Source organism: Cherax quadricarinatus, chromosome 5, assembly GCF_038502225.1.
Source record: "Cherax quadricarinatus isolate ZL_2023a chromosome 5, ASM3850222v1, whole genome shotgun sequence".
NCBI classification, from domain to species: domain Eukaryota; kingdom Metazoa; phylum Arthropoda; class Malacostraca; order Decapoda; family Parastacidae; genus Cherax; species Cherax quadricarinatus.
In genome coordinates, this window is record NC_091296.1 from 70447334 (window position 1) to 70464395 (window position 17062).

At 39.0% G+C, this 17062-nt stretch overlaps 1 protein-coding gene across 6 annotated transcripts in view; it reads left to right on the forward strand.

Annotated features, from left to right (window-relative positions):
• LOC128684986 (genetic suppressor element 1) overlaps window positions 1-17062 on the forward strand; it is a 630479-nt gene that overhangs the window by 558294 nt on the left and 55123 nt on the right. For all 6 annotated transcript variants that reach the window (XM_053771397.2, XM_053771399.2, XM_070103847.1 and 3 more), the window contains 2 exons: window positions 11276-11627; window positions 12589-12780. In XM_053771397.2, the coding sequence (XP_053627372.2) occupies window positions 11276-11627; window positions 12589-12780 (544 nt within the window). The remainder of the gene's footprint in view (window positions 1-11275; window positions 11628-12588; window positions 12781-17062) is intronic.

A 17062-nucleotide genomic window follows, 5' to 3' on the forward strand; every position in this document is an offset into this window, starting at 1 on the left:
ATAACCAAGTGTTCTGGTTTATAACCAAGTGTTCTGGTTTATAACCAAGTCTTCTGGTTTATAACCAAGTCTTCTGGTTTATAACCAAGTCTTCTGGTTTATAACCAAGTGTTCTGCTTTAAAACCAAGTGTTCTGGTTTATAACCAAGTGTTCTGGTTTATAACCAAGTGTTCTGCTTTAAAACCAAGTGTTCTGGTTTATAACCAAGTGTTCTGGTTTATAACCAAGTGTTCTGCTTTAAAACCAAGTGTTCTGGTTTATAACCAAGTGTTCTGGTTTATAACCAAGTGTTCTGCTTTAAAACCAAGTGTTCTGGTTTATAACCAAGTGTTCTGGTTTATAACCAAGTGTTCTGGTTTATAACCAAGTGTTCTGGTTTATAACCAAGTGTTCTGGTTTATAACCAAGTGTTCTGGTTTATAACCAAGTGTTCTGGTTTATAACCAAGTGTTCTGGTTTATAACCAAGTCTTCTGGTTTATAACCAAGTCTTCTGGTTTATAACCAAGTGTTCTGGTTTATAACCAAGTGTTCTGGTTTATAACCAAGTCTTCTGGTTTATAACCAAGTCTTCTGGTTTATAACCAAGTCTTCTGGTTTATAACCAAGTCTTCTGGTTTATAACCAAGTGTTCTGGTTTATAACCAAGTCTTCTGGTTTATAACCAAGTCTTCTGGTTTATAACCAAGTCTTCTGGTTTATAACCAAGTGTTCTGGTTTATAACCAAGTGTTCTGGTTTATAACCAAGTGTTCTGGTTTATAACCAAGTGTTCTGGTTTATAACCAAGTGTTCTGGTTTATAACCAAGTCTTCTGGTTTATAACCAAGTGTTCTGGTTTATAACCAAGTGTTCTGCTTTATAACCAAGTGTTCTGGTTTATAACCAAGTGTTCTGGTTTATAACCAAGTGTTCTGGTTTATAACCAAGTCTTCTGGTTTATAACCAAGTGTTCTGCTTTATAACCAAGTGTTCTGGTTTATAACCAAGTCTTCTGGTTTATAACCAAGTGTTCTGCTTTATAACCAAGTCTTCTGGTTTATAACCAAGTCTTTTGGTTTATAACCAAGTCTTCTGGTTTTAATTTAATAACTACAAGCAGTATTATAATGTTAGTATTATTTAATGTGAATGTTATTTGAATTTTAACCCTTAAACTGTCCAAATGTAGATCTACGTTTTTTCAACATTTGAAAGTATGTATGTATAAAAAGTAGATCTTTTTTTTTTTACACTTGAGAAAGTGTAAAAGAACTTTGATCTCCTTTTTTTGTGTTGTTATATTTGAAAATATGTAAAAGAAACATAGATCTACTTTTGGAGCACTACACATGTGAACGTAGATCTGCTTGGACAGTTTAAGGGTTAATTAATGTTATTTATCTTGTTTACCAAAATAAAGGTGATAAATTATATGGTAGTACAGTACTGTAGTTAGATAGTTTTTGACCCCAGTGAGTACTAGTCAGAAGATAACAGATGTACCTGGTGGGTTCACACAACCTGTCAAAGGTATATCAAAGGTATGCAGTGCACTGAACTGCCATTCACACAGGTGTGATTGACGAGTCTTTAGCAAATAATGTGAGATATGATGAACACCTGTCTTTGCAGATACCTTATCAATAAATATATTATAGAATTACTCTTGTATGATAGCATCTTACTCTAAGTATTGAGTAACTCTGCCTACTTCACCACCTTATCTATTTGAACCTTCATAATTCTATTTTCCATTTCATAATTTGGTGACAGTTTAGGCTTGTTTAATTTCCATGGTAATTATACCCAATACAGTCTCTAATCATACTTATTACCTTAAGATAATGACTTTATTTCTTATGTTCTTCAGGGGATGTTTTATTTGTGTCAACTGTGAGCACATTCTATTCTCAAGGTTTATGGGCAGGTTCACTAACTTCCACCAGCTGTTGGTTCTGCTGTGGAGCATGTCCTCTAATAATTTTGGTTACAGTACTTCTACTCTTTCCAATATCTGCTCAAATGAACTATTATTATTCTTCTTTCAATGCACTGGCCATATCCCACCAAGGCAGGGTGGCCCAAAAGCAAAAATAAAAGTTTCTTCTTTTAAATTTAGTAATTTATGCAGGAGAAGGGGTTACTAGCCCCTTGTTCCTGGCATCTTAGTCGACTCTTACAACACGCATGGCTTACGGATGAAGAATTCTGTTCCACTTCCCCATGGAGATGAACTGTTATTATTATTGATATCTATAGTATGTTTTAAGGATCGTGTATCCTGAGGGTCCTCTAAAAAGTTACTTATTCCTTATCGACAGTGGTATTTACAAAGGAACAATGATAACCTCCTGTGAGTAGCTTGATCAGACTAACATTATCACATTAGATACGAATCTGTTGAATATACCTTTGCATACTTCAAGTAATTTACAATACCTTTGGTTCTCATTCCTTGGCAACTATAACTGTAACTGTCTTTTTCTAGTGAAAGTGACTGCATCATATTCTTTAATATGAGAACTCTTTAGAGATAAATTCACTTGCCCTTGTAGGGTCCCTTTCTGAATATTCTTTATGACACTGAGTTAAGCAGTACTTTCATGTAAATTTAGTAAAGGCTTGTTCAGAAGTTGGGCTTGTGTGTTCAGCAGAGGACTTTGAACTTACTCACAAAGTAGAGTGGGGCTTGAAACCATGACAAAGCAGCCCTAAAACTAGCAGGCCAGTGTGCTATCCTTGTACTGTGTGAGTATAAAAGGATTTGTCTAATTACAGTAAAACCTCTCATTTATGGACCTCTCATTAATGGATTTCAACAAGATTGGGAAAAAAAATTGGTTGGATAAATGCTCTAATTAGGAGACAAAATGGAGAAAAATGTGTAATTCCTCATTTTGTCTGTAGCAGTAGTGTCTGGTTGTCTTCTGAAGTATCGGGCCAAGTTCACTAACTCAGATGTTTGTTTGATATGGACAAATAAAGAGGAGCTTAAGAACTCCTCTGACTCGCAGCTGTCGATTATGGCAGTTTACACCTCATACTATAAACTTACTATGCAGTACAATAATATACTTAGTACAGTGGTCTCTTGACTTATGAGTTTTCCGAGTTACGAGCTGTTGCTCGGTCGATTTTTTGCTTTGAGTTGCGAGCCAAAATCTCAGTTATGAGCAAAAAAATAAAAAATACGTATATACAAAACTCAAGAGGGTCACCAAATAGAATGTAAGGAACACGTATAAGACCTGGGAATAATTATGTCAGCGGACCTTTCTTTTAAAGACCATAACAAGACAAAGATCACGACAGCCAGGAAGATGAAGGGGTGGGTATTGAGAACTTTCAAAACAAGGGAAATAATGCCAATCGTGACAGTCTTCAAATCGCTGGTGCTCCCTCACTTAGAATATTGCTCAGTGATGACAGCCCCGTTCAAAGCAGGAGAAATATCGGGGCTGGAACAAATACTGTACAGAGATAGTTTACAGCTCGCATTGAGCTTGTAAAGCACCTAAACTACTGGGAATGCCTGTAAGTCTTGAACATGTATTTACTGGAATGGAGGAGAGAGAGATACGTGATAATATTTTTTTTTTTTTCAACAAACCAGCCGTATTCCACCAAGGCAGGGTGGCCCAAAAAGAAAAACGAAAGTTTCTCTTTTTAAATTTAGTAATTTATACAGGAGAAGGGGTTACTAGGCCCTTGCTCTCAGCATTTTAGTTGCCTCTTACACACGCATGGCTTACGGAGGAAGAATTCTGTTCCATTTCCCCATGGAGATAAGAGGAAATAAACGAGAACAAGAACTAGAAAGAAAATAGAAGAAAACCCAGAGGGGTGTGTATATATATATATATGCTTGTACATGTATGTGTAGTGTGACCTATGTGTAAGTAGTAGTAGCAAGACGTACCTGAAAACTTGCATGTTTTTTTGAGACAGAAAAAAGACACCAGCAATCCTACCATCATGTAAAACAATTACAGGTTTCCGTTTTACACTCACTTGGCAGGACGGTAGTACCTCCCTGGGCAGTTGCTGTCTACCAACCTACTACCTAGATGATAATACAGTGGACCCCTGCCTTACGATATTAATCCGTTCCTGAGAGCTCATCGTGAGCCGAAATTATCGTAAGGCGAATTAATTTTCCCCGTAAGAAATAATGGAAATCAAATTAATCCGTGCAAGACACCCAAAAGTCTGAAAAAAAAAAATTTTTTACCACATGAAATATTAATTTTAATACACACAAACTTTGGAAGACATGCACAATTAATACTCTGCTAAGAATAGAATACATGACATTTAGCTTTATTGAAGATCTGGTGATGATTGATGGGATGGGAGGAGGGAAGAGTGTGGAAGTTGTTATTGTTTAGAAGAGGAATCCCCTTCCATTAGGACTTGAGGTATCAAGTCCTTTTCTGGGGTTACTTCCCTTCTTCCTTTAATGCCACTAGGATCAGCTTGAGAGTCACTGGACCTCTGTCTCACAACAAATCTGTCCATAGAGGTCTGTACCTCCTGTTACTTTAAGATTTGCCTAAAATGGGCCACAACATTGTCATTGTAATAGTCACCAGCATGGCTTGCAATAGCTGTGTTAGGGTGATTTTCATCCATAAAGGTTTGCAGTTCAACCCGCTTTGCACACATTTCTTTAATCTTTGAAGTAGGCACAATGGATTCCACAACTGGCATAGGCTTCTCAGGGTTAGCCCCAAACCCTTCAAAATCTTTCTTAATTTCCATACTAATTCTCACCCTTTTTACCACAGGGTTGGCACTAGAAGCTTTCTTGGGGCCCATGGTGACTTATTTTGCAGTTACAAGCACAAAAAACACTGGGATAAGGTGAAATGTACCGAATGTATGCGTGGATGCGACTGCACTGGCTGGCTTGTAAACACTGGCGCTGAGGCCACACATGGGACGCGTCCCGGACGAATCGCATGAGGCGAGGCAAAATTTTTGCGTTCAAATGTATCGTATGGCGGATTTAACGTAATGCGATGCCATCGTAAGGCGGGGGTCCACTGTATATACTTGGAAAATACTCAAGGGCCTGGTCCCAAATCTGCACACTGCCATAACAGCATTCTGGAGTGAGAGATATGGGAGGAAGTGTAAAAGAAATCCAGTGAGGAGCAGAGGTGCAGTGGGGACAATAAGGGAACACTGTATCAACATCCGGGGTCCCAGACTATTCAACATCTACCAGAAGATATCAGAAACACGGCTGGGACAAGTGTAGAATCCTTCAAGAGGAAACTGGACAAGTATCTTCACCAGGTGCCAGATCAACCAGGCTGTGATGCATATGTGGGGCAGCAGGCCTCCAGCAGCAACAACCTGGTTGACCAAGCAAGCACCAGATGAGCCTGGCCCATGGCCGAGCTCAGGGAGTAGATTAACTCTTGAAACTCTTCAAAGGTATATCTTCAAAGGTATTCCCCTTGAAGTCCTGAACATATTTTTCAGCTGCTTTTTTGTCAGAACTGGCAGCCTCACCATGCCTTATCACACTGTGTATGCCACTATGATTCTTAAATCTCTCAAACCAGCCTTTGCTGGCCTTAAATTCACCAATATCAGCACTAGTTCCAGGCATTTTCTTCACGAGATCATCATGCAACTGCCTTGCCTTTTCACATATTATTGACTGCATAACACTATCTCCTGATAATTGTTTCTCATTGATCTACACCAACAACAAAGTCTCCACATTTTCCAGTATTTGCAATCTCTGTTTTGTAAGCATATTTGCACCTTTCGCAACAACAGCTTCCTTAATTTCCTTTTTCTTGGCCACATTGTATGGGGTTTGTTATAGAACCTGGCCAGCTCGGCGACATGCACTCCACTTTCATATTTTGCAGTGATCTTTTTCTTGAATTCTATAGTGTTTCTCACCCTCTTTACCAAAGGGCTAGCATTTAGAAGCTTTCTTCGGGTGCATGGTGGCTTATTTAGCAGTTACAAGCACTAAAAAGAATGGAATGATACAAAATGTATCGTATGAATGCGTGGGATCGTCCTCGCTAGTTGGTAAACAATGGCACACTGGCTGTACTTGGAGTGTCAGGGCTGCTCAGGCCATGCGAACACGTTTTAGACAAATGACTTATTCTGAGTTCAGTGACGATCACCGAGCCAATATTTTAACGAAAAAAAGTTGCTCATTCCGAACATTACGTATTTTGATGACGTAATCCGGGGGTCCACTGTAATAAACACTATAAGTAACATAGAAACATGATACATGTATATACTCTAGAATGAATAAAATAGGCCATAATATGGCGAGTGTCCAGGACCAGTCTAAGCATATAAAATCGTTACTGCTCCTTCCTGTAATGTGTTCTTTGGTCCTGGGTAAGAGAAAACAGGAGTTTTTGAGAGGCTAACTGCACTGGATCACTAGTGCAGTGATATATGAATATCTCAGAAGTTATTGACTTATTTCCTGAAACCCACCATTTATTATTTAAGTAAATGCAATAATATTGACAGGAATCATAAAAAAAAAGTATTGTTCTACAATTGGCGTGTCGAATATTGGAAATATTCCATATATTTTGAGATTTATGTGGGAGTAAAGGGCAAGGTATTTTGCAAATGTCAAAAACTTAGCAACTTTATTTTTTTGTAGAATAACTAAAGATAATTACACGATTACCTCCAGTGAGAACATCGCACTAGCATTGTTTTATAAGTACCAATTCTCAAAACCACCTTTTGTTGTGCCATTTAGGCTGGGGTTCTTGCCAAATGTCTTTTTCAGTCAATTTTTTTTTTTTTTTTGCTCTTAACTCGGATTTTGGCTTGCAACTCATAGCAAAAAATCAACTGAGCGACGGCTCATAACTTGGAAAACTCATAAGTTGGTGCACTTGTAAATCAAGGTACTGTACTTACCATCCGACTTACAACCAAGTTTGGTTCCGACCAACCGGTTGTAAGTCAAAATGGACGTAAGTCGAACCTTAGAAAATTGCCGATGTACTGGGTAGTAGTAGTAGTTATACATGTGGTGGAAAAGTCAGCTGGTACATGAGAAAGAGAGCTTACAAAAGCTATGGCTTGGGTAGCATGAAAAATAGGTTGGGCAAATGTTTATGGATGGATTTGAGAAGGCATGCTTCAATGTCCTTTATAGAAAAGGGTAACATTGTCCAGTACTTCCTTCTTATAACATTGAAGGTGGGTTGGGCAAATGTTCTGTTAGTGGAATGTATTTGTGAAGGACCTGCCTAGTATAGGCCAACAGGCCTGTTGCAGTGTTCCTCCTTTCTTATATTCTTATTAATGTTGAAGAAGAGTACAGTGACAAGCAACCTTTTCTATAAAGGACACTGGAACATGCCTTCTCAAATCCATCCATATACATTTGTCCAACCTATTTTTTATCCTACCCAAGCCATAGCTTTTGCTGCATCTGACTGTGCGACTGGCAGCCCTGTTGCCAGATGCATGGTCGTAAGTCGAGTGGTTGTATGGCAAGCAGGTTGTAAGTTGGATGGTAGGTGTATTATTATTATATTCGGAGGGAGTGCTAATTCCATAGGAGTCGCCCACAGTCTGAGGAAATGGGAGGCAATAAACTTTGATCAAAGGATGAGGAGGTCATGTCCAATTTCTAGAATCAAGAGCTACTTGCTGACATCAGGGAACCTCCCTTGAGAAGTTTATTAAGTACAATGGACCCTCGACCAACGGCTTTAATCCATTCCAGAGAGCTAGCCTTTAGTCGAATTTGCCATTAGTCGAATTAATTTTCCCCATAAGAAATAATGGAAATAGAATTAATCCGTTCCAGACACCCAAAAGTATATTACACAAAATAATTCTTTTTTACATGAAATATACATTTCCCTACACAAAAACGAATGGGACATGCAAAATAAACAATAATTAAATGGCACATATCTTTATTGTGGAGTTGTTGATGAGTGATGTGCCAGCAGCAGGGGAGATTGAGGTCTTTTATTGTTTGGAAGGGAAATCCCTTTCCATAAAGACTTCAGGTACGTGTACTAAGTCCTTTGGTGGGGTTACTTCCCTTCTTGGTTTTTTAATGCCACTAGGACCAGCTTGAGAGTCACTGGACCACTGTCACACCAAAAATCTGTCCAGAGAGCTCTGTTTCTCACGTGCCCTTAGGATTTCCCAAAAATGGGACACAAGAGTGTCATTGTACATGTTGCCAATATGGCTAGCAACAGCTGTGACAGGATAAAATTCATTAATAAATGTTTGCACCTTTGTAAACATTGTACACATTTCCCTAATCCTTGATGAAGGCATCTTCCTCCATCTCTCTTTCTCCTGCTCTGAAGAACATTCCTGAGATGTGATCTGTTGCTATTGCACCTCAAGCTCTTGCAGGTCTGCAGTGGTTAGTTCTTCCTCGTCGTTCTGCACCAACTCTTCCACATCCTCGCGCCACTAACCTCCAATCCCAAGGACTTCCCCAATGACATAATAGCTTCCACTACTGGCATAGGCTCCTGAGGATTAGCCCCAAACCCTTCCAAAATCCCTCTCTTGTACACATTGTGGCCACAGTTTCCTCCAAGCATAGTTCAAAGTCCTGGTAGTCACTCCCTCCCAAACCTTACCTATAAGGTTTATGCAACTGAGGATGTTGAAGTGATCTTTCCAAAACTCTCTTAGGGTCAATTGAGTGTCTGAGGTCACTTCAAAGCACTTTTGAAATACTGCTTTGGTGCAGAGTTTTTTGAAGTTTGAAATGACCTGCTGGTCCATGGGCTGGAGGAGAGGAGTTGTATTAGGAGACAAAAACTTCACTTTAGCGAAGCTAAACTCCCCTGCAATTTGCTCTTGCAAGTCGTGAGGATGAGCAGGAGCATTGTCCAGTACCAGGAGGCACTTGAGTGACAATTTCTTTTTCTGGAGGTAATTTTTCTCAGTGGGGCCAAACACACCATAAAACCAGTCCATGAAAAGTTCCCTAGTGACCCATGCCTTACTGTTTGATTTCCACAGCACACACAAATTACCCTTGACGATATTGTTTTTCCTGAACACTCTGGGAGTATCAGAGTGATACACCAATAAAGGCTTCACTTTACAATCACCACTAGCATTACTACACAACATTAATGTCAGCCTGCCTTTCATAGGCTTATGTCCTGGGAGTGCCTTTTCCTCCTGAGTAATGTAGGTCCTGTTTGGCATTTTCTTCCAAAACAGGCCCGTTTCATCACAATTAAACACTTGTTCAGGTTTTAAGTTTTCAGTGTCTGTGTATTCCTTAAAGTCCTTCACATATTTTTCAGCCGCTTTTTTGTCTGAACTGGCTGCCTCACCATGCCTTACCACACTGTGTTTGCCACTACGATTCTTAAATCTCTCAAACCAGCCTTTGCTGGCCTTAAATTTATCAAAATCATCATTATTTTGAGTCATTTTCTTAACTAGATCATCATGCAACTTCCTTGCCTTTTCACATATTACTGATTGAGACACACTGTCTCCTGATAATTGTTTTTCGTTTATCCATACCAACAACAGTCTCTCTACCTCTTCAATTATTTGCAGTCTCTATTTTGAAAACATACTTGCATCTTTCGCAACAACAGCTTCCTTGATTGCCTTTCTGTTCGCCAAGATAGTACTGATGGTTGAACTCAGACATATGCACTCCACTTTTGTATTTTTCAATGATCTCTTTCTTCATTTCCATCATAATTCTCACCCTTTGTACCACAGGCTTGGCACTAGAAGTTTTTTGGGGCCCATGGTGGCTTATTTAGCAGTTACAAGCACTAAAAACACTGGAATAATACAAAATATATCGCAGGTACACATGGAATCGACCGCAACAGCTTGTAAACAATGGCACATTGAGTCTTGGAGTGGCTGGGCCCGCTCAGGCTGCACTCCGGCTGCATGGACACGTTAGGGACAAAAGCCGTTAGATGAGGTTTTTGCCATTGGTAGAGCCATTTTTTTATGCCAAAGAGTGCCGTTAGACGAATTTGGCATTAATGTACTTGATGCAGCCATTGGTCGGGGGTCCACTGTATACAGTGGAACCTCTACTTACAAGTTCCCCAATGTGCAAGTTTTTCAAGATACGAGCAGCTGCTCGGTCGACTTTTTGCTTCCGGATGCGAGTGGGCCTCAAGGGAGGTTCCTTGATGCTAGTGAGAGGCTCTTGCTCTTGATTTAGAGAATTGGATCTCAGTTGTTTGCTGGACTATCTTATTAAAACTTGGGCAATGTATGATGGAAAGAAGCTTCTTAACCCTTTCAGGGTTGGTGCCGTACTAATACGGCATGCACGCCAGGGTTGGTGCCATACTGGTATACATAAATTCTAGCTCCTTCAAATCTAGCGAGAGAAAGCTGGTAGACCTACATATGAAAGAATGGGTCTATGTGGTCAGTGTGTGCAGTATAAAAAAAATCCTGCAGCACACAGTGCATAATGAGAAGAAAAAACTCCGACTGTGTTTTTGGTTTAACCCATAAACAGTCCAAACGTATATATACGTTCTCTCATGTAGCGCCCCAAACGTACATATACATTTCCTTTGTCATTCATTCAACATTGGCATGATAGGCCTGAGTTGCCTAGACATGAGAGATTGGGTGTGCACACTCAGTGTGTGCCATATGAAAAAAATGGGGGACGCCTGGGTACCAAATGCTCTTTTTTCCTATTAAAAAAAACTTTTTCTTAAAATATTCGGGGCGCTACGCACATGAACGTATACATATGTTTGGACCGTTTAGGGGTTAAAACAGTGACTTTGCAGTGTATTTTCGTACATGTATAATAATAATGTACTATAATAATAATTATAATAATAGACGGCTTCAAAAGGCTGTCACTAGATGGCAGTGAGTACCACAACAATGCGGGAGCAGTTATGGCCACCTCCACCTGTCACATAATGACATATTTTATTCATTCTGGAGTATATATCAGGTTTCTATGTTATTTATATTGTTTATTATGTCATATTAGATGAATTTTGATAGATAAATAATCCGTAGAGTTGATATTAGGGATATATTGAAGTATTCTGTCATACCTGGAATTCCACTGGAACAGATTAATTCCATTTCAGTTAATTTAAATGAGGAAAATTGACTCAACAGATGAGCAAATCGAGATGCGAACAAGGTCACGGAATGGATTAAACTTGTAAGTCGAAGTTCCACTGTATATGTAAACAGCATGCTGTACTGTAATATAAGAATGACCTCTTTAAAAACATACTCTAATATATGTTTTGCCTATAAACACACAGAGAAGGAAGGTTCCTTATCAGGGGAGCCCCAGAGAGTCTCTCCTAAAGTGTCAGTGCTGACTCCGTCTACAACAGGACACATAGGTATATCTACGGGTTCTGCACCGCCAGTTGTCACCATTGCACCGACCCACTCCCATGTTACTACTACTGAGGCTGACCGAGGAGCGAGTGTTAATGAGGAGTTGGTGAGAGGTTTCCAACCTTATCGCCCTCCAGATGTGCAAGCCACACCTCCTTCAGCCACACCTGGAGCATCTCTTCGACCTCCAATACCTTCATTAGATCTCCCTCATTCATACCCAGCATACCATCCTTCACTCTACCCTCATCATTTGGCTCACCAGTACAGGTTTGTATCATATTAGTACTATCATAATTCAGTATTGATAAATGTTAAAAATTAAATTCTTACTTGGCTACTCATTATTTTATTTTGACATACAGCTTGTTACAGCATTTTAATTCAGTATATTGGAGTACACTATACCTTTCTCTTTGTTTAACCTTAGGCTAACTTCTCATGGCCAGGAGTTTTCAGAAACATTAAAGTTTACAATATTTCCATGTTGAAAAATCCTTTTGTTTACATAAAATGTCTTGTGTTATTTGACCAAACAAATAAATTAAATCCAAATAGTTTTTGGCAGCAACAAAATTTACAGATACATTTTTATCAGGTGATTAAACCTGAGAAATAACATTGTATTTCTTAAACCTGTATAGCTAGCTGTAGTTGTAGTCAGTTCTTAAAATAGCTGGTTGTCTATTAAAATTCTCACTAATAGAAACACTGCATTTAATGCAGCCTGATGAAATGTGCGATGCACTACATTATATACAGTATGTGCCTTTATGGACCTTCTCTAAAATATGTGGATGTAAGAAATATGGAAATAAACCTTCCAGACTCCTAACTGGCTTACACCTGTTCTCTGTATCACATGCTCAGAAACCCTATACTATGTCTGGGCTTATTTTTAGTCAATATGTTGGCTTAAAAGTATAAATTTCGCTCCTTGATGCATTAATGAGCAATATTTTTTAATGAAGATCTGTTCCACAAGCAAAAATGTTTCAAATTTTTTCTTTTATAGTTTAGTATTGGTTATGATACCATATATTGTTGGAAGACAAAGAACTTGTAAAAAGGCATATGTAATGGAAACTAAAAAAGTGTGTAGGATTAAAGTTACTTAATAGTGTAGCAAATTCCTTCACTTTTCTGCTGAAAGTACGAAATGTTGGTGGCATAAGAAAAAATAAAATATTATGTCACCAATAGATGTGATATGCTTCTCTGTCTCCTGTAGACTGGAGGAGCAGTTGTACCTAGAACGTTACGGGTTACTTCGGCCACCACTAAGCCCCTACAGTGTTGGAGGTCTCTCTGGGATGTATCCTGGGGCAGCCAGCTCTCCATACCTCTCTTCAAGATTTCCCCCTGACCTCTTACCCACTTCCTTAGCTGCTCTTCATCCATCTTCTGCATTGCTCCATGAGAGGTTAGTGAAATGTGATGAGTTTTATTCAAAACTATTATCTTTATTTTCATTAGGAAGCATTAAACTTTAGGGGTCAAACACTGCCTGGGGAATGAGAGATAATTGAGTTGGTTCGAGGGAAGAGGAGGATAGTTGCATTCACTTGGATCAAGGTCCCTTGACTGGCATCAAGATATTTTGCTTGAAAGAATTTCAAGTCTGAGCTGTAGATAGTGAAAATTTCTATGGGTGAGATGATCTATTGAGAAGATTGTCCTATTTTCTGAGGTGGGAAAGAATAATGTGAAGATCCTGCTAGATAATAGAGGTTAACTTACTATATAAAAGGATTAGTATAATTGTAAATGCACTTCATTTCAGTAATAGCACATCTTCTTCTGCTTTAAACAAACTGGCCATTTCCCACCGAGGCAGGGTGGCCCAAAAAGAAAAACGAAAGTTTCTCCTTTTAAATTTAGTAATGTGAAAGTGGGTGCAGGAGGGAAGAGGAGCGATTGGTGGAATGATGATGTAAAGAGAGTAGTAAGGGAGAAAAAGTTAGCATATGAGAAGTTTTTACAAAGTAGAAGTGATGCAAGGAGGGAAGAGTATATGGAGAAAAAGAGAGAAGTTAAGAGAGTGGTGAAGCAATGTAAAAAGAGAGCAAATGAGAGAGTGGGTGAGATGTTATCAACAAATTTTGTTGAAAATAAGAAAAAGTTTTGGAGTGAGATTAACAAGTTAAGAAAGCCTAGAGAACAAATGGATTTGTCAGTTAAAAATAGGAGAGGAGAGTTATTAAATGGAGAGTTAGAGGTATTGGGAAGATGGAAGGAATATTTTGAGGAATTGTTAAATGTTGATGAAGATAGGGAAGCTGTGATTTCGTGTATAGGGCAAGGAGGAATAACATCTTGTAGGAGTGAGGAAGAGCCAGTTGTGAGTGTGGGGGAAGTTCGTGAGGCAGTAGGTAAAATGAAAGGGGGTAAGGCAGCCGGGATTGATGGGATAAAGATAGAAATGTTAAAAGCAGGTGGGGATATAGTTTTGGAGTGGTTGGTGCAATTATTTAATAAATGTATGGAAGAGGGTAAGGTACCTAGGGATTGGCAGAGAGCATGCATAGTTCCTTTGTATAAAGGCAAAGGGGATAAAAGAGAGTGCAAAAATTATAGGGGGATAAGTCTGTTGAGTGTACCTGGTAAAGTGTATGGTAGAGTTATAATTGAAAGAATTAAGAGTAAGACAGAGAATAGGATAGCAGATGAACAAGGAGGCTTTAGGAAAGGTAGGGGGTGTGTGGACCAGGTGTTTACAGTGAAACATATAAGTGAACAGTATTTAGATAAGGCTAAAGAGGTCTTTGTGGCATTTATGGATTTGGAAAAGGCGTATGACAGGGTGGATAGGGGGGCAATGTGGCAGATGTTGCAAGTGTATGGTGTAGGAGGTAGGTTACTGAAAGCAGTGAAGAGTTTTTACGAGGATAGTGAGGCTCAAGTTAGAGTATGTAGGAAAGAGGGAAATTTTTTCCCAGTAAAAGTAGGCCTTAGACAAGGATGTGTGATGTCACCGTGGTTGTTTAATATATTTATAGATGGGGTTGTAAGAGAAGTAAATGCGAGGGTCTTGGCAAGAGGCGTGGAGTTAAAAGATAAAGAATCACACACAAAGTGGGAGTTGTCACAGCTGCTCTTTGCTGATGACACTGTGCTCTTGGGAGATTCTGAAGAGAAGTTGCAGAGATTGGTGGATGAATTTGGTAGGGTGTGCAAAAGAAGAAAATTAAAGGTGAATACAGGAAAGAGTAAGGTTATGAGGATAACAAAAAGATTAGGTGATGAAAGATTGAATATCAGATTGGAGGGAGAGAGTATGGAGGAGGTGAACGTATTCAGATATTTGGGAGTGGACGTGTCAGCGGATGGGTCTATGAAAGATGAGGTGAATCATAGAATTGATGAGGGAAAAAGAGTGAGTGGTGCATACAGAAGGGGTTACTAGCCTCTTGCTCCTGGCAGTTTAGTTCTCTCTTACGACACACATAAGTAATAGCACATATTATTTACAAAGTAAATTCCATTTTAGCTAGATTATCCATTCCTTTAAGTCCTCTTCCCCTTCCACCCAAGATTGAAATCCTGGCTGCACCACTGCTTGTAGATATGCTATTTAGTTAGTACATAATAAGTCACCCTATCTTGGTGAGAGATGACCAGTGTGTTAAGAAGAAAATAATAAGTTGCCACTTTAAGTCTTGGTAATTGTAATTCACTTTACAGTCGTGTGCAAATTAATTTGGACAGGAGTAAATTTTGTGATTATTTTGTACCATGTCTTAGTCTCCGTCTTAATTAATGTATGTAGTTTGGGTTCTTTTCTTTTCAGAAGATTTTGCTACTGACCTCTGACAACCATCTAGCTGTGGTGTTACCCTGTTGTTCTGTAAGGCTATTCCTGCAAGTATGCTTCATGAGTCAGTGTGGTTTCACGAAATTCTCCCCTTCAATTCATGATCACTGCTGAAATTCATGATGGATGTTGCACCTAGGAAGCATGCAAGTATTGTAGCTCTTAGACAACATGCTGATTTGAGTATCAGACAGATTGCTGAAAATTTGAGCTAGTAAAGTCAACTATTGGTAGGATTCTGAAGAGAGCTGACTCTTCTGGTGATTGTAGAGTGCTGCATTGAGGAATATGTGGAAGAAAACACAAGACAACACCTCACGATAATAAGGTTATCACAAGAAACAGTGTAAAGGATCCTCAAAAAAAACGCAAAGATCTACAGTGAGATTTGGCCTCAGCTGTTCAACAAAGGCTCCTTGAAGTTGGCAGAACTGCCAGAAAGCCGGTAAAGAAACAATTATTGACTGGTACTATGAAGAAAAAACGGCTGCAGTGAGCTGGACAACAGATGAATGGAGAAGTTATATTTTCATATGAATATGTGGGAACAATATGAATATGTGGGAACAATGGGCTAGTAACCCCTTTTCCTGTAAAGATTACTAAAAAGAATAAGAAGAAGAAAATTGTCAAAGTGGGAAGTCTGAATGTGCGTGGATGTTGTGCAGATGATAAGAAAGAGATGATTGTGGATGTTATGAATGAGAAGAAGCTGGATGTCCTGGCTTTAAGTGAAACAAAGCTGAAGGGGGTGGGAGAGTTTCAGTGGAGAGGAATAAATGGGATTAGGTCAGGGGTTTCAAATAGAGTTAGAGCTAAAGAAGGAGTAGCAATAATGTTGAAGGATAAGCTATGGCAGGAAAAGAGGGACTATAAATGTATTAATTCAAGGATTATGTGGAGTAAAATAAAGATTGGATGTGAAAAGTGGGTTATAATAAGCGTGTATGCACCTGGAGAAGAGAGAAGTGTAGAGGAGAGAGAGAGATTTTGGGAAATGTTGAGTGAATGCGTGGGGAGTTTTGAATCAAGTGTGAGAGTAATGGTGGTTGGGGATTTCAATGCTAAAGTGGGTAAAAATGTTATGGAAGGAGTAGTAGGTAAATTTGGGGGGCCAGGGATAAATGTAAATGGGGAGCCTTTAATTGAGCTATGTGTAGAAAGAAATTTGGTAATAAGTGATACATATTTTATGAAAAAGAGGATAAATAAATATACAAGGTATGATGTAGCACGTAATGAAAGTAGTTTATTAGATTATGTATTGGTGGATAAAAGGTTGATGGGTAGGCTACAGGATGTACATGTTTATAGAGGGGCAACTGATATATCGGATCATTATTTAGTTGTAGCTACAGTTAGAGTAAGAGGTAGATGGGAAAAGAGGAAGGTGGCAACAACAAGTAAGAGGGAGGTGAAAGTGTATAAACTAAGGGAGGAGGAAGTTCGGGTGAGATATAAGCGACTATTGGCAGAAAGGTGGGCTAGTGCAAAGATGAGTAGTGGGGGGGTTGAAGAGGGTTGGAATAGTTTTAAAAATGCAGTATTAGAATGTGGGGCAGAAGTTTGTGGTTATAGGAGGGTGGGGGCAGGAGGAAAGAGGAGTGATTGGTGGAATGATGAAGTAAAGGGTGTGATAAAAGAGAAAAAGGTAGCTTATGAGAGGTTTTTACAAAGCAGAAGTGTTATAAGAAGAGCAGAGTATATGGAGAGTAAAAGAAAGGTAAAGAGAGTGGTGAGAGAGTGCAAAAGGAGAGCAGATGATAGAGTGGGAGAGGCACTGTCAAGAAATTTTAATGAAAATAAGAAAAAATTTTGGAGTGAGTTAAACAAGTTAAGAAAGCCTAGGGAAAATATGGATTTGTCAGTTAAAAACAGAGTAGGGGAGTTA